At 39.4% G+C, this 22,364-nt stretch overlaps 1 protein-coding gene across 3 annotated transcripts in view; it reads right to left on the reverse strand.

Moving 5' to 3' along the window:
• Window positions 1-22,364, reverse strand: part of LOC124794978 (alpha-L-fucosidase-like) — a 123,887-nt gene that overhangs the window by 64,926 nt on the left and 36,597 nt on the right. For all 3 annotated transcript variants that reach the window (XM_047258714.1, XM_047258712.1, XM_047258713.1), the window contains exons 3-4: window positions 20,581-20,687; window positions 4,362-4,522 (exon numbers count right to left, since the gene is read on the reverse strand). In XM_047258714.1, the coding sequence (XP_047114670.1) occupies window positions 4,362-4,522; window positions 20,581-20,687 (268 nt within the window). The remainder of the gene's footprint in view (window positions 1-4,361; window positions 4,523-20,580; window positions 20,688-22,364) is intronic.

Raw genomic sequence — 22,364 nt, forward strand, 5'->3', positions numbered from 1 at the left:
GTAGTGGTCAGTCACACTGCTCAACAGCTGGTTGGCAGTCATACCAACATAAAAATCTGTGGAATGGCTGCAGTGCGGCTGGTAAATGACATGGTTGCTTTCACAGGTGGCCTGGCCCATGATGGGTAGGATAAACCTGTGACAGGACAGGAAGTGGAAGTGCTGTGTAGGTGGATTGGGCCAACCTTGCATCTGGGTCTTCCACAGGGATATGATCCTTGTGACATGGGGTTCAGATTGGAAGTGGCATAGGGATGGACTAGGATGTTGTGGAGATTGGGTGGATTAAAGAATACCACTTTGGGATGGGAGGGGTGGATCTTGGGTCAAAGGTCCCTCATTTCAGGGCATGATGATAGGTAATCAAAGTCCTGATGAAGGATGTAGTTCAGTTGTTCCAGTCCACTGTGGTACTGGGTGATGAAGGGTGATTGCTGGTTCTTGGTGGTAGTGGGAGGATTGGGGACTAGGTCTGGGTGGTAGTGCCTGTATGTTAAGGTCTTGGTGAGATTCTCAGCATAATGAGCTGGGAAGTTCTCATCATTTCAGATACGCCATCTTGATGTGGCCAGGCTGTATGGGAGTGATTTTTTGGTGTGAAAAGGATGACAGCTGTCATAGTGCAGCTATTGGTGGTTGGTGTGTTTAATGTCGACAGAGGTGAGGATGGAGCCATCTGAGAGGATGAGGTCTCCTCTAGATGGTCCATAAACAGATTGACATAGGAAGTTGTGTTGACATCTGGGATGGGGTCACTCTGGCAGAGTTTATATATGGAGTTATATAGTTGGTGGTGGCCTTCTGCCTGGTGTTCACTGAAATTCATAACAACAGTGGTGGAACTTTTGTCTGTAGGTAGGATGATTAGCTCAAGATTTGTTTTGAGATTGTGTATGGCTGTTCTTTCACCAACTGAAAGGCTGGCGGTCTGAGGTAGGGACCTGGGGAAGGATGGTGTGGGTACATGGGAGATAAGGAATTCCTGGAGGGTGATGAGTAGGTGGTTAGATTGAAGGGGAGGAGGATCACAGTTTGCATGATGGTAGGAACTGGAAGAGGCTGGGTTCAGTGCTGGAATTAGATTGTTTTTGGTTGGATGAATTGAGTGCAAAGAAGAGCTTCCATTGCAGGGATCTGAAGAGGGAGTGTAGGTCTTTGAAAAGTCCAGCACAGTTAAATTTGGGTGTAGGGCAGAAGGTCAGACATGGATTCAGTAAATGAATGCAGAAAGACAACTGCAATGATGTCTTACTGGATCACTGGAAAAACTCACAAAGTGGTTTCAAACACTTTCCAGCAGGAAACTCATGGTAGCTGCCATCTGTGACTGAATAGAAATTTTGCTAGTGGAGTTCTTGGAGAGAAATGCCACCATTAATGTTGAAAGTTACTATAACTCACTAACAGGCAATTCGAAACAAACACCATGGTACTCTGAGCTCTAGAATCATTTTCCTGCATGGCATTTCCTGCTTGCATACAACGTGACACACTACAACCAAACTGCAAGAGTTCAAATGAAATTACTGGATCACCCTCCCGAGAGCCCTGATTTGGTGCCTAGCAATTATCATCTTTTCAAATACATGAAGAAGTGGCTAGTTCGAAGCACACTGGCGATGAATAGTTGAAAAATGGCATCATATTTTGGTTTCAGTTGAAAGCAGCAGAATTCTACAGTTAAATAATTTCACAGCTCTTCAGACGCTACAAAAAATGTCTCAATGTGGCTGGAAATTACATGGTAAAATAAATTAGACAATGTATTTTCATTTCTTCTTCTTCTTCTTTTTCTTGGGCCTTTGTCCTGCATAAGCACAAGGTTAGCCTGGCTATTAACAGATTTGGCAAGGTTATTTCAAGAGGTGGCCAGATGCCCTTCCTGTCACCACCCCTTTTACTCCTCAGGACAGAACATGTATACCTCAACTGTCTGCACATAATCTCAGTCATGTGAAAATGAGTGAGAGTTTTCTAATTGTTTGCAAGTCAAGCAACTGAGGCAGGACTCGGGTATCAGCCTGGTATTCACGCAGTGAGATGAGGGGAACCGCCTAAAACCCACATCCAGGCTGGCCAGCACACTGACCTTTGCCATTAGTCCATTGGGCAGATTTAATCCAGGTCTGATGCACCTCCCCATCACAGAGGCGGTGCTTTAACACACACTGCTATCTGGGCACATCGAGTATGTACTTTCAAAGTATTGTAATAAAAATTCTTCTTTTTCAATGAAACGGAAGGAATTGTAGTATTTACTAAAGCAATGATAAATTGAATGATACACAAAAGGAAACAGGATACCAGAAAATCATCAAAGAAAAGATGAGAAAGGAAATGCAAGAAAGACAGAAGAGACATGGTGGTACAGTTAAAGTCCTTATATTTTGGGAAAGAGGTATAGTCCTTGTAAACACTAACAAGAGATCTAAGAAGATCGTGAATGAAAACAAAAAATCTCTCCTTGAATATCATAGTCCTTTTTGTGGTGTAACTGTAACCACATGCAAACTTATATCAACTGCTTTAGTCCAGATTCAAGAGGGTATTTGGTGAAGAAACATAGTTTAAATAAAAAAGTACAGTCTCAGCAGTGAGAGTTAAATACATAGGGGAACAGTTGTGTGACTATTACGCAGCATGGCTGCCATGCTCCTCCAACTATCAAATCGTTTACTTCCCTATATAATCATTCATCCCTCCACTCTTCTCCGTACATCCCTTTACAATAGAGAAGATAGGGAGTCCATGTTTCTGTGACTGGTACACAGTACTGCTGCTGTGTGTCCCCAGCTTTCAAATGGTTTGATTCCTCTGTACCCAAAGAGGGGAAATAATCTTTGCTTTTTGTTATGAGAAAAGGATTGGTAAGAAGAAGAACACAGATGTATGCAGCTTGAGTTAATGGAATTTTAGTACATTTTGAAGGGAAAGTGAAACAGGTCTCACTATTTTCAACTAAAGTTATTTAAATGCATTACACACCACCTAGAAGAAAAAAACCCAGGTAAATAAAATGACTGCAAGAATTTGGATAATGGCAAGAAATAAATTTTGCAACAAGATAGTATCCAGTAATATGTCCAGTGCAAAGGTAAAATGTGTGTATACAACTAGAGGTGCAAAAGGACTGTTCATGAAAATTGTGGAACATACTAACATTATGAGATGAGTAAAACATTGATGTCAATGTTTCCAAGGAATTCTGAGGTAGATAAGGACTGCCAGGCACAAGTTAAGTTAGGATTTTGCAGTAACAGACATGAGAGAGGGCCTTGTTATTAGTTTTTAGGGGTTACTTCATAATCTCGACCAATGCAGTCAAATACATATCAGCTCGTGAGCACAGTTATTTCCACAGACTTCACAAATGCTGGACAACAAAACTATTTAAATAAAAATTTGTATCCATACATCAGCTAAGTCCAGTACAGTAAGAATATAATGTTGAAAGGTAAGTGAACTGGATGGAAAAGAACAAATTGAAATCATGGCTACACAAGTTACAGAGAAAAGAACAACTTAACATGTATCCTTGAATGAACACAGCAGTTAAAGTTTCTAATTGGAAATAACAGTAATGTTGTGACAACTTTGGCATTAAAGGTGAAATGCATGAAACATAAAAAAGTTCTGAGATTTGAAAGACATACATAATGTATGGGTGCAGTTTGGAAAATGCTGACAATATGAAGTTTCTGATACACTGGAAAGCAGAAAAATTATTATAAAATTGTTTAGGAAAATGAACAACAAAATACTGAGCAAATAATACACAGGTACCAGAGGAAAGGGAGGAATTTAACATTACATTAACTTAAAATCTATACCACTTTTCATAATTCAACATAAAGCAATAATAAACTGCAACAACAAAACAACATCAGTCTCAAAACTCGTCATTAAATGTGAACATCAAAGATAGTCCTATGAACAACTCCAAAAGCATAATACCAAATCACTTTTTTTTAAATTGTGTGTTGCTTAATTTGGGAGCTAGAGCCAAAGAAAAAGGAACACAATGACGAGAACAAATAGCCCACCTCTTGTGTGCTGAATGACACAATCTTGCTTGCTTTACTAAATGCAACATTTATTCTTTTCTTGTTATCTCACATTCACAAAAACCAAATTATAAGATTGAAAGTATGATGATAATTTTCTTATAGACCAATCAACCCAACACAATTTACATTTTTTTATGCTGTATTCAAACTTCCATATTTATATTTCCACAATTTTTTTGTTTATCAAAAAATTAAGTTAATTTAATATGCTGACAATTTGCCTTAGTGGAATACAGATAATTTATTGCAAATAGTTGTTATGTTGATGACTATCAAAATGTGTGCTATGCTTACCAGCTCGTACAGCTCTGGGATGGTTTTCTGTTTCACAAAGTCTTGAGTCTTGAATCCTGAAGACTTGTCTTTCAGGTACAAAGGATTATACCATTCAAACAGGGAATGATACACACCAAACACCATCCCACCTTTCTTACGAATAGCAGTAGCAAGATCACCTTTAAAAGTAAAATGACGACTATAGAGATATTATACTGATAGTAAATGATGAAAAAACTTCTTTTTTAATGATATTTGGTGAACATTGAAAATAACTTTAGTCTGTATTTTAAGTAGTATATATGCATATGTACACTTAGTATTACAAGTACACTGGTAGAATAGGTACAGGATATACAACGGCAGAAAGCCAGGCATCAGTTCAAAGCCAAGTCATCATATGCATTGAGGAAACAAGTCTCAACAGGATCCTAACTGGAATAATATCCAAACATAAAAGTCTATCAGCCACGGGAAGATCAAGACTCCAATGTTACACATACATGCGGAAAAATTTTGAAGTCAACCTGACAACATAATTCCAAGTGAAGTCTAGAGTGAGGTGATCATTTTGGGGGCAGCCCGTGAGCTAACAGATTAACCAACCATTTCTTCTACCATGACAGACACCTCTCAGTGCACCAATATTTTTCTGTAGACATGTCACCTTCAGGATGCAAGTGACAACTTTTCATGGCAGAACATGCCTGTTCATACCAAGTCTTGGGCCAGCTTGTAATAGTGAAGTGAGACCCCGTGTCACAGTCGGTGTTGCTGGGCTAGATAGGACAGTGTTCTGGTATGGGTTGGCTTTCATCTCTATGTGAGAAGGGATCACTGGCAGTAATGATCAGGCTGCAGAGAAGGCCACTAGCAATGGATGCCAGATAATTAGTCTAGATATCATACAGGCAGTGCCTAGTGTGTTGTGTCTTCTGGAAAGAGGCAATGGGTTGATGTAGGTCACAAAGGTGGATACAGCATGATTTGAGTGCTGGTGCCTGCTGTTGAGATGCACCAGTGCCAGTATGGATCATCAGCATAGGATACATGTTTTGGAAAACACATGGTGAAATGAGTGGGAGAACTAGGTACATTTTAAGAATAAATCCAGACAAATGTCCCCATCAGCACAGAAACTTCTCCTGCAAGTCTATACAAGACAGAAACCATTAATAGCTACATATTTATGATTGCAACCAGTCGAATTACTGACTGGTTGTGGCCATAAACACATACAAGTAGCTACACTCTCATCAGTCACAGATGAACAAGAGCCAATTTGATTCACAGAGTAGACTACATTACACCAAGATGCATGAGACACAAGTTAGGAATCCTCCATCTGTTACATTTCCTACTCCTACGAATAACTATATTTTTCCACACTTTTTTTTTCAGTACAGTTGCACATGTAATATGTAATATGGACATAAAAATTCCAAAATTTTATTTAGGCATAGTTCTGTTGATTCTACTGATATTCCTGATTGTGGTTAAGCCATTGGTTTTATGAGAAGTTCAGTTAATTACAAGTTATAATTAATTGAAAATTATACTACAGTAAATAAGAAAAAACATTTTGAGCTCAGCAGAATATGAAGTGCTGATCTCATTCATTTGAAAGCAGACATTGACTCTTTCCAAAAACATACTTTAAATAACATGAAATTAAATAACATATAAAAATAATTACATTATGAAAAGGATAACTGCTACCCACCTTTTAGTGGAGATTCTGAGTCGCAGGTAGGCACAACAAAGAGACTGTCAGAAAGCAAGCTTTCAGCCAACAAGGTCTTCATTGGAAATAAACACACACACACACACACACACACACACACACACACACACACACCTCTCACTCACATCACCATGGTCTGGATGTTAAAACCAGGCTGTGAGCAGCAGCACATGATGAGAGAAGCAACCAAGTGGTGGGGGTAAGGAGGAGGCTGGGGTGGGGAAGGGGATAGCAGGGTAGGGGTGGAGGATGGTAAGGTGCTGCTTGTGGGAGCAAACAGGGATGAGGTGGAGGGACTGTATGGCAGCTATTTGCAGTTGGGAGGTTAGACAGAGGATGTGGGTGGGATGTGGGGAGTGTGTGTCTGTGGGGTGGGGTGGGGGGACTGAAAAGAAGAGAAGTAAAAAGACTGTGGATGTGTAGGTGGAGTAGAGGGCTGTGTGGTGTTGGAATGGGAACAGGGAAGGGACTAGAAGGGTAAGAATAATGACTAATGAAGGTTGACGCCAGGAGGCTTGTGAGAATGTAGGATATACTGCAGGGAGAGTTCCCACCTGTGCAATTCAGAAAAGCTGGCGTTGGTGGGCAGGATTCAAATGGCACAGGCTGCGAAGCAGTCACTGAAATGAAGAACATTGTTGTGGGCAGCATGCCACACAACAGGGTGATCCAGCTGCTTCATGGCCACAGTTTGTTGCTGGCCATTCTTCTGGACAAACAGCTTGTTGGTTGTCATGCCCATGTAGGATGCAGCACAGAGGTTGTAGCTTAGCTTGTAGATCACATGACTGGTTTCACAGGTAGCCCTGCCCTTGATCGGATAGGTGATGTTCGTGACCAGACTGGAGTAGGTGGTGGTGGGAGGACGTATGGCACAGGTCTTGCATGTAGGTCTATTACAGGGATATGAGCCATTAGGCAAGGGGTTTGGAGCAGAGGTTGTGTGAGGATGGATGAGGACATTGTTTAGGTTCGGTTGGCGGTGGAATACCACTGTGGGAGGGGTGGGAAGGATAGTGGCTGTGAAATTCCTCACTTCAGGGCACGACAAGAGGTAGTCGAAGCACTTGTGGAGAATGTAATTAAGTTGCTCCAGTGCTGGGTGGTACTGAGACAGGAGGGGAATGCTGCTGTGTGACCAGATGGTGAGTGACAGGAGAGATAAGGCATGGGAGATCAGTTTTTGTACAAGTTTGGTAGAGTAATTACAGTCTGTGAAGGCCTCAGTGAGACCATTCGCATATTTCGAGAGGGACCACTTGTCACTGCAGATGCGATGGTCAAGGATGGCCAGGCTGTGTGGAAGGGACTTCCTGGCATGGAAGGCAGCTGTTGAAGTGGAGATATTGCTGATGGTTGGTAGGTCTGATACGGGTGGAGGTACTGACATAGCCATATTTGAGGTGGAGGTCCACATTGAGGAAGGTAGCTTGCTGAGTTGAGTAGGACCAGGTGAAGCAAATGGGGGAGAAGGTGTTGAGGTTCTGGATGAATGTGAATAGGATGTACTCATCCTCGACCCAGATTAGGAAGATGTCATCAATGAATCTGAACCAGGTGAGGGGTTAGGGATTCTGGGTACTTAGGAAGGATTCCAGTAGATGGCCCATGAATAAGCTGGCATAGGATGGTGCCATGTGGGTGCTCATAGCCATACCCCAGATTTGTTCTAGAATGCCTTCACAGGGGAAGTAATTCTGGGTGAGGATAAAGTTGGTCATGATGACTAGGAATGAGGTTGTAGGTTTGGAATCCGTCAGTTGTTGGGAAAGGTAGTGTTCAATAGTGGTAAGGCCATGGGCATTAGGGACATTAGCGTAAAGGAGGGGGCATCAATAGTGATGAGCAGGGCGCCATGGGGTAAAGGAACAGGACCTGTGGGGAATCAGTGGAGGAAATGGTTGATGTATTTTATATAGGAGGATAAATAGCAGGTAATAATGCTGAAGGTCTTGGTCTACAAGAGCAGACACTCTCTCATTGAGGGCACAGTAACTGGCCACAATGGGGCGTCGTGGGTGATTGGGTTTATGGACTTTAGGAAGCTTGTGGAAGGTATGGGTGCAGGGAGTGGTAAGGGGAGGAGAGTGATGGGATTTCAGAGAGAGGCTCTGGGTTGGGCCTAATGATTTGAGGAGAGACTGGAGATCCTGCTGGATTTCTGGAATAGGGTCACTGTGGCAGGTTTTATAGTTGGATGAATCTGACAGCTGGTGGAGCCTGCAAGAAATCTTTGCAGTTCAGAACAACAGTGGTGGAGCCTTTGTCATCAGATACAATTTATAAGGTGGGGATCAGTTTTTAGATGGTTGATTGCAGTTCTTTCTGCAGATGTAAGGTTTGCATGTTGAAGGATTTTGGGAATGATGGTGAGGCAAGGTTTGAAGTTAAGATATTCTGGAAAGTTAACAGATGTGATTTGGGGGCAGTGGGAGCAGATCATGGTTGGAGGGATAGTGAACTGACTCAGGCAGGGTTCAGTATTGGTCTTTGGTTGAGTCTGATTGGTAGGGTGGTGGCAAGAAAGCGTTTCCACAGTGGGGACCAGAAGAAAGCGAGAAGATCTTTAACAAGTCCTGTATGACTGAATTTTGGAGTGGGGTAAAAGGTGAGGCCTGTGGAAAGGACTGATACTTATACGGGGCTAAGGCTTTTGGAGGAAAGGTGCATGACTGTGTTTTGGGTCTGTTCAGGTTCTGGATTGTGTATGGTGATTAGAGGGAGTTTATGAGGGAGGGGTACATGTAGTAGGTCTGTGAGACAGGGTTTGTCAGCTATGAGGGGATGCGGGGGAGGTTTGGACGTTGTTGTAGAGATCTTGGACAGCGGTAGTCCCAGGTGGGAGTAGGAACTGAACAGGGTGGAGAGTTTTTTGAGGTGGCATTGCACATGTTGCTCTAGTTCCTGGAGGGCAAGAGTTCCAGTGTGCGATATGGGATCCAGGAATTTGGGATTGCATAGCAGGAGAACTTTGTGGATGGGGAGGAGTTACTGCAAGGAGATTTTGGCCTGATTGATATGGTTTTGCTGGACTATGTTAGTGAGTGTTAAGGACTGGCAGAATCTGAACTGATGGAGATCATTACAGAAGGAAGGGTGGCAGCAGGAGGTGGGTAATTTGATGGTAAGGTCTTTTTGGGGTGTTCCATGAGCCAAGCAACAACACAGAAACAGTGCATGGGATTGGATTCTGCCTAAGGATAAAGAAACTTTTCTGTACTGACACAGATAGAAGGAGCAAGAATCCATGGTTGAGGATAAAAATATGTAGAAATATGTAAATAATGTAGAAATATGTCCAAAAAATAGCAAAAATACAACCAAAGACATGGGAAAATCACGAAAAGGATGAAACAGGTGAAATACGGGGAAACAAGAGGAAATCTAAGTGAGTAGGCCGATAGTGAAATGCAAAAGCCAGCTGAAATTGGTGTGAGTACACAATGAGATCAAAGAAAAAATAAATAAAAAGATTGCAATGTGGGCTGCAGATCTGTGGGGGGATAAATTGGGGAAGGGGAGCGGCAGATGTGACTAGATTAGGTAAAGTTAGCACATACAAACTGGAACAGATAGGAGAAGGAATGGGGGGTGGGGGGGGTGGGGGGGTGGGAAGGGGTTGGTAGGTCGAGATGAAGTTCATGTGGCACAGGAAGGTATGAGAAATAACACATGAAAATATGTGAGAGTGATGCAGGAGAAGTGATCAATTTGAAGCCATAGGATTAATGATATCAACGAGAGTAATGTGGAACATGAACATGCTGCACCAACAATCAGTACAGTTTTGTAGCCATCTGTTGTGCACGGATGAGATGGCTGACACATTGTGGCTCGTAATTAGAGCATGCAGTGCAGTTTCCATGGCAATAAGAGAGACACACGGGCCTCCTGACACCGATTATAGTAATGCATTAGAAAATAGTAACAAAGGAGAACAGCACTGGGTCAAGGGATGGAAGAAAAATGTATTGTTTGATTTTACAAAAACAATTGATATTAAAAGTCTGGACCCTCGATGATTTCAACCTCCCATTTTGCATCCATGTTTGGTAAATTCTGAACTGTAACACAGTACTTTCGTTACTATATTTCTTCCTGAATCAGATGACATTTCCCACTAATTGATTATGCCACTAATTAAGATTTTGAATAATTTATTGTTATATCAAATTATTTTCAAAGTGAATGTCATAACCACAATTGTGACATTACCACAGTGGAATCATAACAGGTTTCGGTATACTTTTATAATCTAGTAACATTCAACATTTTTTATAAACCAGATAACAGTTTAGTCTTATAGCCCATTCAAAACAGCAAAATCTAACCCAAATGACTTTCAAAACATTATGTAGTTTCTGGTTCTTACATCAGTCTTTCAACAATCCACACTACCCAAAGTCTCCAGCCAAGTTTCAGATATGAAATGCGTAACGTCTATGTTGAAAGAGGTCCCATTGCACATCTGTTGGCAGCCCTCTCTTTAAAGCATCTATCTGTGTGAGCTCATCAAAGGGTTTACTCAAATGTACAAGTTTCTTCAATTGACTTTTACAAAACTGTTTCATAGTCCCCTGTGTTTCCCTAGAATTTGGTCCACTTAGGAACTCGCTCTTTATCCTGGCTTGTTCAGTTTCAGCCCAGAACCATTTTAAGAACTCAATTTCAAATTCTGCATAAGACATGTCCATAGAAAAATTTTGATTGGTCCATGACAAAGATACCCCCTCCAAAAATTTTTTTACAAACTTAATTTTGAAACTTTCACTCATATTGGGCAAAAAGTTGTCTCTACAACTCTGCAGAAAGTCGACAGGATGCAAACTACACTTATTAGAAAAGTTTTTAACTGGAATATTGGATAATAAGGTACATGTGTTCATAGAAAAAGTTTTGTTGGCTACATCATTGCTAAATATTTCAAACTTCTGGTTCAACTCTGATACTGTACTTTTTAGTTCACTAAAATTTGTCTTAGTTTCAGTCTCGTGGAGTTTTACTGCATTACTGACTGTTTCCACTTTATCATTCACAACAGCTAGTTTCGAATCTACTCTATTTTCAAGATCTGCCACCATAGTTTTCACATTTACAAAAACTGTATCTATTTGACTATTAACATTAACAAAACACTTTGCATTTTTCTCTCTGTCTGAGACCAATTCATTTTTTACAGACTGAATTTTGTTACTCAGACTAGATTTTACTTCTCCCACTTTAGATTCTACTGCCAAAATCTTTCTTTCTGCCCTGCTAAGTTTCTTGTCTATTTTGGCTATATCGTTGCGAAGTTTACTACCCCACAGTAAGACATTGTCAATATTTTTGTTCTTCGCTCCCTCGAGATGCGATACTTTCTGATTTATGACCCAAAAGCTTTTAAGACAGGCATGTGAGAAACTTAGAAGAGGGCAAATTTGCAGTGCCTGAGTTAAAATTTTTGGGACATGTCATAACGAAAAAGGAATTTTGGCAGATCCAGACAAAATTAAAGCTATTGCAGAGTTTCCTATACCCTGTAACATAAAACAACAGAAATCATTTTATGGGCTATGTGACTTCTACAGAAAATTTGGAAGTAAATAAAGCTTAAACACACCCTGTCTAAGTAACGTGATAAAGAAGGACACTGTTTGGATATGGAGTAATGATTGTCAAGAGGCTTTCAGCAGAATAAAAAAAGGAACTGAATAACCAGAACCTGTTACACAGACCAGATTTCAATTTACCTTTCTGTTTACATACTGACAGTAGTGATTATGGGCTAGGTGCTGAATTATTTCAAGAAAAAGAACTCAATGTGGAGACGTTCATTCTACAATCGCATTTGCAAGCAGAATGTCACTGAAGTATGAAAAGAACTATACAGTCACAGAAAGAGAGTTATTAGCCACGCAGTGGTCATTTTCAAAATTCAGGACCTATTTACTTGGACATAAGATAATAGTGTACTCCGATCATAAAGCCTTGAGCTATTTACAGGAATGCAAGCTCTATTATGATAGACTTACAAGATGGGCATTGTATTTACAACAATTCAACTTTGAAATTAATTATATTAAAGGCACTGACAGCATAGTTGCAGATGCTCTATCAAGGCTACCGGTAGGAGGGGAAACAGAAATTTTTGATCAGAATGAAGAAAAACAGTTGAAAATGAGGTATATTAAAGGAGTCACAGATGAAAAAGTTATTACATCATTGTGTGGTAAAATCAGGAGGAGCCAGAACTGCTACAAATTGGAAATTAATAAAGAGCTGTTTAGGGAAAAAGAACTATGAAAAATTAGAAAAGTACTGCAAGGTGTTTAAAGGTACTCTATAGAGGAGAACTGATGAAGACTCGGATAATTGGAAACTATGCTGGCCTGAGCTCCTGCACAACCTTCCAAGAAGTAGGAGTGCCCACTGCTACATTTTTGTCATGGTGGATGTATTTTCTAAACTAATCAAGTTGTATCTGGCCAGAAAAGTCACAGGCAAAGAGATAGTTACAAAAGTTGAAAAAGACTATTTCTTAAACGTTGGTAAACCAAAAGCAATCTTGTTGGATAATGGTTCTCAGTTTCTGTCAAAAGCTTGGAAAGCCTTTGTTGATAAATCGGGAATCAAACATGTTCAAATATCTGTACATAATCTGTCGTCAAACCCAGCTGAGAGGTATATGTGCAAGATTGGTCATTTATGTCATACATATTGCAGTCATAAACATCCTACATGGTACGACCATGTACGAGATTTTGAAGATGTCATGAACAACTTGCAACACACTTCCACATGATTTTCACCTTATGAAACTATGTTTCATCTAAAACCAGACAACATTATCACTGAACTCGCAGAATTTCCACCATGCACAATGATGACTATGGGTGAACGTGAAGCCATGCTCAAAGAAACCATGATAAAACAGGGGGAAATTAGAAAAAGGCGACATGATGACAAGATCAAAGGAACCAAGTTTAAAGTTGGAGATTATGTTTTAGTAAAATCATATGATAAATCAAAAATTCTAACTTCTGAAATAAAGAAATTCTTTGATTATACATGGGTCCATTCGAGATTGTAGAGCATCCATACCCTAATGCGTACCGGTTGGTGTATCCTAAATCCAGGAAAGTTCTCGGGCTAAGGAAATTTGTTTCATTGAAAATGTATAAACAAAAGGGGTAAGACTGTTCTGAGAAAGTTAAAAGGTGACTCAACAAAAGTTTTTCACTGGAAATTATGAAATGTTATGTATAAAAACTTACTGATTTTGATACAGTTTTGTGTCCTTGTTTATTATTTGTTTAAAATGAATTTGCTGTACGAAGTGTTTGCAATGGATTTTCTCTGTGTAATATGTTTATCATGTTAGTTCTTGATATTTCTGTATGTTTATGCAATTTGAATGATATTTGATAATTTGTGTAATTTTAGCTTGTGTAACCTTCTCACACCACACTCGTTGAGACATCATTTAAAATGCAAACCACTAATCAGCACTTCTTCTGACTCATAACAATTAACAGTTTTTTTCAAATTCTTTTATTCTTAAAGGCAGAGTTCTAATTACAACACACGTAAGTTGTTGGAATGTCCAACTATACTAGGGGAGAATCGTTTTTAGTAAACCACATGAATTACTGTATATTTGTTTCTCAGCCACTGCAAAGAATAGGCAGTAATATTTTTTTCTAATTTTGATATATACATACCATTCTAAAACTTTCAAACATGATCCTATCCTTGCACTTTTACTGTGGTTATGAACCATTGTAACAGACTGACTGTAACTTTACTTTTGAAAACAATTTATTTTTTTGTTTATCCTTGGAGTAAGTATTATAGTTTGTGATAAGACATTTTACACCCAATATGTTAATGCATTTGTATTACATGTTTATTGAATTTATTATTATTTAAAGGATCCTTTTTGGACCAATCCATACCTGTGTATCACAGATCCTGTAAACGTCTCCCACTGGATAAACATTACCAGAAGGATAAATATGTATCCTAACCATGTACTTACATATAAACATTATGTAACCAAAAGGTGATCCCTGTATGTGATTTTTAGATAAAATGGCATTATAATCAATGAAGCAATACAAACAGCTAAGCTGTGGAAATGGTCATGCTGCAGTACAAGCAGAAATCAGACCTATTAACGGAAGTCACCTAAGTGCAGATGGACAATGTGGGACATTACTGTGAGTAGTGAGAAAAGTGGCCAACAAAAGAAAGTAAAACAAACCAGTAGTTAAAAGTTACAATCTTTCAGTGGTTTAATGTGAAGTTCTACAGCATTATGGACTCTTCTAAGTGAAAACTGTGAATCTTCTTTTGTATTTCATTTACCTTAAGATTAACAATTGTATGTTTTCCTTTACTTTGTGTAACACAATTTCAGTGTCATGCCAATCACTACAGGTGGAAAGTTAGCATAATTCTAAGAAAACAGTCCTATTAACAATTTTAATTTATTTAAAATCATATTCTTAGCAGTTCTATTATTCTGGTGTCAGAATTTTGTTTGCATGTTCATACTCACAAAATTCTTGGGGGGCTATTGTAATGGAACTGACATGTTGTTGTTGTTGTTGTTGTTGTGGTCTTCAGTCCTGAGACTGGTTTGATGCAGCTCTCCATGCTACTCTATCCTGTGCAAGCTTCTTCATCTCCCAGTACCTACTGCAACCTACATCCTTCTGAATCTGCTTAGTGTATTCATCTCTTGGTCTGCTCTCTACGATTTTTACCCTCCACGCTGCCCTCCAATACTAAATTGGTGATCCCTTGATGCCTCAGAACATGTCCTACCAACCGATCCCTTCTTCTGGTCAAGTTGTGCCACAAACTTCTCTTCTCCCCAATCCTATTCAATACTTCCTCATTAGTTATGTGATCTACCCATCTAATCTTCAGCATTCTTCTGTAGCACCACATTTCGAAAGCTTCTATTCTCTTCTTGTCCAAACTATTTATCGTCCATGTTTCACTTCCATACATGGCTACACTCCATACGAATACTTTCAGAAATGACTTCCTGACACTTAAATCAATACTGGATGTTAACAAATTTCTCTTCTTCAGAAACGCTTTCCTTGCCATTGCCAGCCTACATTTTATATCCTCTCTACTTCGACCATCATCAGTTATTTTGCTCCCCAAATAGCAAAACTCCTTTACTACTTTAAGTGCCTCATTTCCTAATCTAATTCCCTCAGCATCACCCAACTTAATTAGACTACATTCCATTATCCTTGTTTTGCTTTTGTTGATGTTCATCTTATATCCTCCTTTCAACACACTATCCATTCCATTCAACTGCTCTTCTAAGTCCTTTGCTGTCTCTGACAGAATTACAATGTCATCGGCGAACCTTAAAGTTTTTATTTCTTCTCCATGGATTTTAATACCTACTCTGAATTTTTCTTTTGTTTCCTTCACTGCTTGCTCAATATGCAGATTGAATAACATCGGGGAGAGGCTACAACCCTGTCTCACTCCCTTCCCAACCACTGCTTCCCTTTCATGCCCCTTAACTCTTATAACTGCCATTTGGTTTCTATACAAATTGTAAATAGCCTTTTGCTCCCTATATTTTACCCCTGCCACCTTCAAAACATTGTCAAAAGCTCTCTCTAAGTCTACAAATGCTAGAAACGTAGGTTTGCCTTTCCTTAATCTTGCCTCTAAGGTAAGTCGTAGGGTCAGTATTGCCTCACGTGTTCCAATATTTCTACGGAATCCAAACTGATCTTCCCGGAGGTCGGCTTCCACTAGTTTCTCCATTTGTCTGTAAAGAATTCGCGTTAGTATTTTGCAGCCGTGACTTATCAAACTGATAGTTCGGTAATTTTCACATCTGTCAACACCTGCTTTCTTTGGGATTGGAATTATTATATTCCTCTTGAAGTATGAGGGTATTTCGCATGTCTCATACATCTTGCTCACCAGATGGTAGAGTTTTGTCAGGACTGGCTCTCCCAAGGCCGTCAGTAGTTCTAATGGAATGTTGTCTACTCCCAGGGCCTTGTTTCGACTCAGGTCTTTCAGTGCTCTGTCAAACTCTTCACATAGTATCATATCTCCCATTTCATCTTCATCTACATCCTCTTCCATTTCCATAATATTGTCCTCAAGTACATCGCCCTTGTATAGACCCTCTATATACTCCTTCCACCTTTCTGCTTTCCCTTCTTTGCTTAGAACTGGGTTTCCATCTGAGCTCTTAATGTTCATACAAGTGGTTCTCTTTTCTCCAAAGGTCTCTTTAGTTTTCCTGTAGGCAGTATCTATCTTACCCCTAGTGAGATAAGCCTCTACATCCTTACATTTATCCTCTAGCCATCCCTGCTTTGCCATTTTGCACTTCCTGTCGATCTCATTTTTGAGACGTTTGTATTCCTTTTTGCCTCCTTCATTTACTGCATTTTTGTATTTTCTCCTTTCATCAACTAAATTCAATATTTCTTCTGTTACACAAGGATTTCTACTAGCCCTCATCTTTTTACCTACTTGATCCTCTGCTGCCTTCACTACTTCATCCCTCAAAGCTACCCATTCTTCTTCTACTGTATTTCTTTCCCCCATTCCTGTCAATTGTTCCCTTATGCTCTCCCTGAAACTCTCTACAACCTCTGGTACTTTCAGTTTATCCAGGTCCCATCTCCTTAAATTCCCACCTTTTTGCAGTTTCTTCAGTTTCAATCTGCAGTTCATAACCAATAGATTGTGGTCAGAATCCACATCTGCCCCTGGAAATGTCTTACAATTTAAAACCTGGTTCCTAAATCTCTGTCTTACCATTATATAATCTATCTGAAATCTGTCAGTATCTCCAGGCTTCTTCCATGTATACAACTTTCTTTTATGATTCTTGAACCAAGTGTTAGCTATGATTAAGTTGTGCTCTGTGCAAAATTTTACCAGGCAGCTTCCTCTTTCATTTCTTAGCCCCAATCCATATTCACCTACTACGTTTCCTTCTCTCCCTTTTCCTACTACCGAATTCCAGTCACCCATGACTATTAAATTTTCGTCTCCCTTCACTATCTGAATAATTTCTTTTATTTCCTCATACATTTCTTCAATTTCTTCGTCATCTGCAGAGCTAGTTGGCATATAAACTTGTACTACCGTAGCAGGTGTGGGCTTTGTGTCTATCTTGGCCACAATAATGCATTCACTATGCTGTTTGTAGTAGCTTACCCGCATCCTATTTTTTTTATTAATTATTAAACCTACTCCTGCATTACCCCTATTTGACTTTGTATTTATAACCCTGTATTCGCCTGACCAAAAGTCTTGTTCCTCCTGCCACCGAACTTCACTAATTCCCACTATATCTAACTTTAGCCTATCCATTTCCCTTTATAAATTTTCTGACCTACCTACCCGATTAAGGGATCTGACATTCCACACTCCGATCCGTAGAACACCAGTTTTCTTTCTCCTGATAACGACGTCCTCTTGAGTAGTCCCCACCCGGAAATCCGAATGGGGGACTATTTTACCTCCGGAATATTTTACCCAAGAGGACGCCATCATCATTGACCATATAGTAAAGCTGCAAGTCCCCTGGGAAAAATTACGGCTGTAGTTTCCCCTTGCTTTCAACCATTCGCAGTACCAGCACAGCAAGGCTGTTTTGGTTAGTGTTACAAGGCCAGATCACTCAATCATCCAGACTGTTGCCCCTGCAACTACTGAAAAGGCTGCTGCCCCTCTTCAGGAACCACACGTTTGTCTGGCCTCTCAACAGGTACCCCTCCGTTGTGGTTGCACCTACGGTACGGCTATCTGTATCGCTGAGGCACGCAAGCCTCCCCACCAACGGCAAGGTCCATGGTTCATTGGGGAACTGACATATAGACCTCATTTTGTTATATTATACACTAAAGTTGTATTAAAAAGCATTTGCTTAATATAATTCTAGGTTAGGTGTTGCGATCAATAATCAATATTGAAATTGTATTTTCTTTGCAGCTTATGACTGTGATCTTTGGTCTACAATGGGTTTTCGGCCACTTGAGTTTTGGCCGTGGTTGAGTGTAGTTGTTTTCAAGTTTGGGCAATAAATATGTGTTTTTGTTACAAATAAACCGTGGAATACTGTGTCATGATTTCGTTAGTCCAGTGATAATTAAAAACATGCACCTTTTTCTTGGACCCAGAGCAGCAAAGGAATCATCGCCTAGACAACAAGACGCCACATGGACAATGCAGACTCAGCAGCATCAACAAAGGAGACATCATGGCCAGCTCTACAAAGTACTATACAGCCATTAGCTACACCATAATGGTGTCCTTATGGAGATAACTTTTTCAGCATAGTGGAGAGAGATCATGACAACGGCCTCAACACCTTACCTCCCATTCACATCATCTGCCCTTCCTCAGCCCGACATGCCACCTCCTGAACACTGACCTCTACCTCTGCGATGGCTCCATCCATACTTCTGTGCCTACCAAGCTCACTAACCATCAACAGCACCTGCATTTTGACAGCTGTCATCCCTTCTACATCAAAAAATCACTTCCATATAGCCTGGCTACTTGTGGACAGAATATCAGCATATCTGCAATGATGAGAATGTCTTTGCACAGTATGCCTGATGGTCTGACAAAGTCCTTCACTGATAGGCACTACCACCGCGAATCTGGTGCACGAACAGATTTCTCATGCTATAGCCTCATTTACCCCTAATCCTCTCACCATTCCTAAGAAGCACCTGCATACGAGCACCTCCCTGACTAGAGCAATTTCTGCACAGCACTGTAGACGAGCGTGGCTAGCAAACAACTGTCCACTCAAATGAATGGTGACCACCGAACTGTGATCAATGTCAAGTTGACCAACCAGTAGTGGAACACATTGCTGAACACCATACGCTCAATTTCAATGGCTTCTTCACAAAATTTGCTATCTGGACTCTTGCTCCAACACCAACTTTCCTCTACTACGTAGATAGGAGTTATTCTTGTAACACATCTTTCGTTTCTGCAATCCTATTGGCAAAGGATTTATCTGAACACTAACGAGGTTTTTGTTCCTTCTTTTTCGCCTGTTGATGACTTGAAGCTTCTACTTATTTGGTAAGCTATTACTTTCACTCCTAAATTATTTACATTCTGCCAGAACTTTCTGTACCATATGAATAAACACCTTTGTCATTCTACAGTATACAATCATACACATTGTACATAATAATGAAAATTTTATGCCCAATGTCCAAGATGGATAATGTACTATCTCCATCATTTTTCTGAGCTGAACATCTCATTTACACATAAAGGACTTTAGAACTATTAGGTCCTTCCTCATGGATAAGACAGAGATTGGTTAGGGAAGAAGAGACTGGGCATGTCACTCAGACATCAGGATGACAGGAACCAGCCTGTTATGAGGATGGGGAAAATAAAGATATGTTTAGTTTTGTTTTAATTTAGAATATTCTGGCAACCTCCTATTACCATTTGCTTCAGCCTCTTCCATTTTTGTAAAAGGATGTTTTTTGTGTTTGAGATGTTCTTCTCTTTTGCTTTCTTCATGTTTGCATAAGCACCTTTGTTAAATAATTGTTCCTTTTCTCTAAGTGTGCATAAGCATCATTTACTACGATACTAAAACACTTGCATAATTTAATCTGGCATCCCATCTTGTTCTTAAATATACTCTTAAAATCTACAATCCTGGTTTCCTGTCTGAAAAGGCTCTTTCTTTCTATCTAGCTTTGTATCCATTTCTACTCTGTACCTTAACATCTATGATCACTCGCAATTTGAAAGTGGTTTAGGACCGTCATATCCAGAATGATTTCTTTATTGTTTGACACAGCATAGACAATTTCATTTTTAATTCCATTTCTATCTGACAAGTCCATTTTTTATCTGAATATTTCTGGGAGAATTTTTAAAAGATAAACATGTCATACTCTACTGTCTTATGATTTGTGTGATATTGGTATCACGTATGAAGCTTCTCACTGGAAAATTATTCTTTAGTTTTTGTATTACTTTCACATTAAAATACACAAAGTATCATCTTGTACTGGGATTCAGGACACATACCAACACTTATTTCATAATTGAAAGACAAGTCTACAAATATATCAGTGGTAAGGAGATGGGCACCAAGATGGTTCTTTCTGGTCTGAATTGTTTCATGGGTAGCTTGGAGAAACTTCCCTGGGATTCAAATATCTTCATACCGTTGGCAAATTTTTATCATATGAAATGAACTTTAAGTTCTTGGAATCACTTAACTCATTTACAAACTGTCATGTTGACTTTCAAAGGTATAACCAAAGGCTGTCATTACACCAGCATAATACTCTTTAAATAAAGAGATATAAATATTCCTGCAACAACATTTAAGGAAACACAGTACAATGATGAGTATCTAGGTGCAGGTCTACAATACATTACCTTTGGAGAATCACAGTGTGTCACTTTATATCTAAAAACATAATAATTGAAGAACACACTAAATCATACCAAGAAGATCTCTATGCGGCCCCACATCCATAGCATTCCAGCTGAATGAATATTTTGAGGGCCAGAGTGTATATCCCTCATGATGCTTGCTTGTAAGAACAACATACCTGAAAATGAAAAATGAATAATTTCTTATTAACTGATTTCCCAAATTACAATTCAATTTTCTACATCCAGACAGATACAAAGTTCAGTTCCTCTTTTGAAAAACACAAGTTATTGTTTAACAGTAAAAGAAATAACTATCCCACTTAGTTAATTAAGAAAACAAATTTTAATATAAGTATCAACTGATAATAAAAGTCACAGTAGAATACAGCCCATGGAGAGACCAAATAAATAGGCAACATATATAATTCAAGTATTGAAATATAGACTTTTCTGACAAACTTGTGAACAAAAGGTATGGAATCTGGCGGATGTGTGTTATAGGAATAAAAAGGCCTGCTATCAATAATTACCTCATTAGCTCAATGTTTCATAGATAATTTGTACAGTAACGATTGAAATGATGTGGAAAGAGTCAGTTCACTAGATACATGTGAACAATTTGTTTGGATTAATTGCTCCATCCTGGGAGTTATAAAAATTTATACAATGACCCAATTTAATAAAAATGAGTGCATTTTTGCTTGAAACTACTCATGTTATTAGTGAACCATACTTACATTTGCAAACAAAGTAAACATATATGTCTTCTACATTGCACAAGCTACTTCTTTTTAATTAAAAACTCACTACAGAGTAGGAGGCAAAAGAAAAAATTAGAGATAAAATGAAAAATCTGTTTTCTACCTGTCAGACTTTTATGTTATCGGGAATACAATTAAAGACTTTTGTGGCTGCATGTTGTATACCTTTACAAGCCACTGAAACTTGATAATCAGTAATGATTGTCTTTTTTCTGCTAGTTCTGCAGCTGTGAAGATCACTGTTCTCAAACTGCGATGGGTTATTTATGACAAATTTAATTAGCAATAAATACTTTGACGCAAGTGATGAACTACCCAGGATCTTATTCCATGAGACATTAATTGGTTTGGTGCCTTCTCGGCAAAGCCCTTGATGTTTGGTAAGTGCCCCACCGGCTGTTGATTTGCAGCATTTCCTGTAGTACTTTGCAATTTTCTTATTAGTATGCTGTTTGTTTCTGTTAGCTTGGAATGTGTTACATGCCTCTCTCAGTTTTCATTTTATGTGGTTTGTATTACTAATGCGGTAGGCTGACCCACACAACACCTTCCAAAGTTGATGGATATGACAGCAAAATAATAAGAAGAACCACAATACTGTGAAGTAGCTGTAGGATGTAGAATAGGGTAGCACCACAAATCAGGATGGCTGGACACGGGTTTGAACCATTGACCTCTCGAATGTGAGTCCAGTGTACTAGTCACTGCGCCACCTCTCTCGGTGCAGCACAACAGTCCAGCACTAGTAGAGTACCACTGCAATTGCAGGCAGCCTATAAAGTTCCAGTAAGCAAGTAAACCTGTGAGATAGCCATGGGTGTGCATACATAAAATTAGAGAGGCAGCTGAAATTCTGAAGCACCCTAGAGAGAACAGTTAAAGGCTCTCAAAATTTTGGTTGTCAGTAACCTTATTAAGACAAGCCATGTGCACTAGCTGGGATGCAAACTAACTGGACACTGCTGCAGCAGGTTAAACAAACAGCACAAGCGGAACTAATGTCATTTTTCTGCATGAAACTGCAGTTCCCACAAACTTGTCACCAATTTAGAACAGAATTTTAGAGCCAATAAAATCTCAGGAAATTGAAGT

This window comes from Schistocerca piceifrons, chromosome 4 (assembly GCF_021461385.2).
Source record: "Schistocerca piceifrons isolate TAMUIC-IGC-003096 chromosome 4, iqSchPice1.1, whole genome shotgun sequence".
NCBI classification, from domain to species: Eukaryota; Metazoa; Arthropoda; class Insecta; order Orthoptera; family Acrididae; genus Schistocerca; species Schistocerca piceifrons.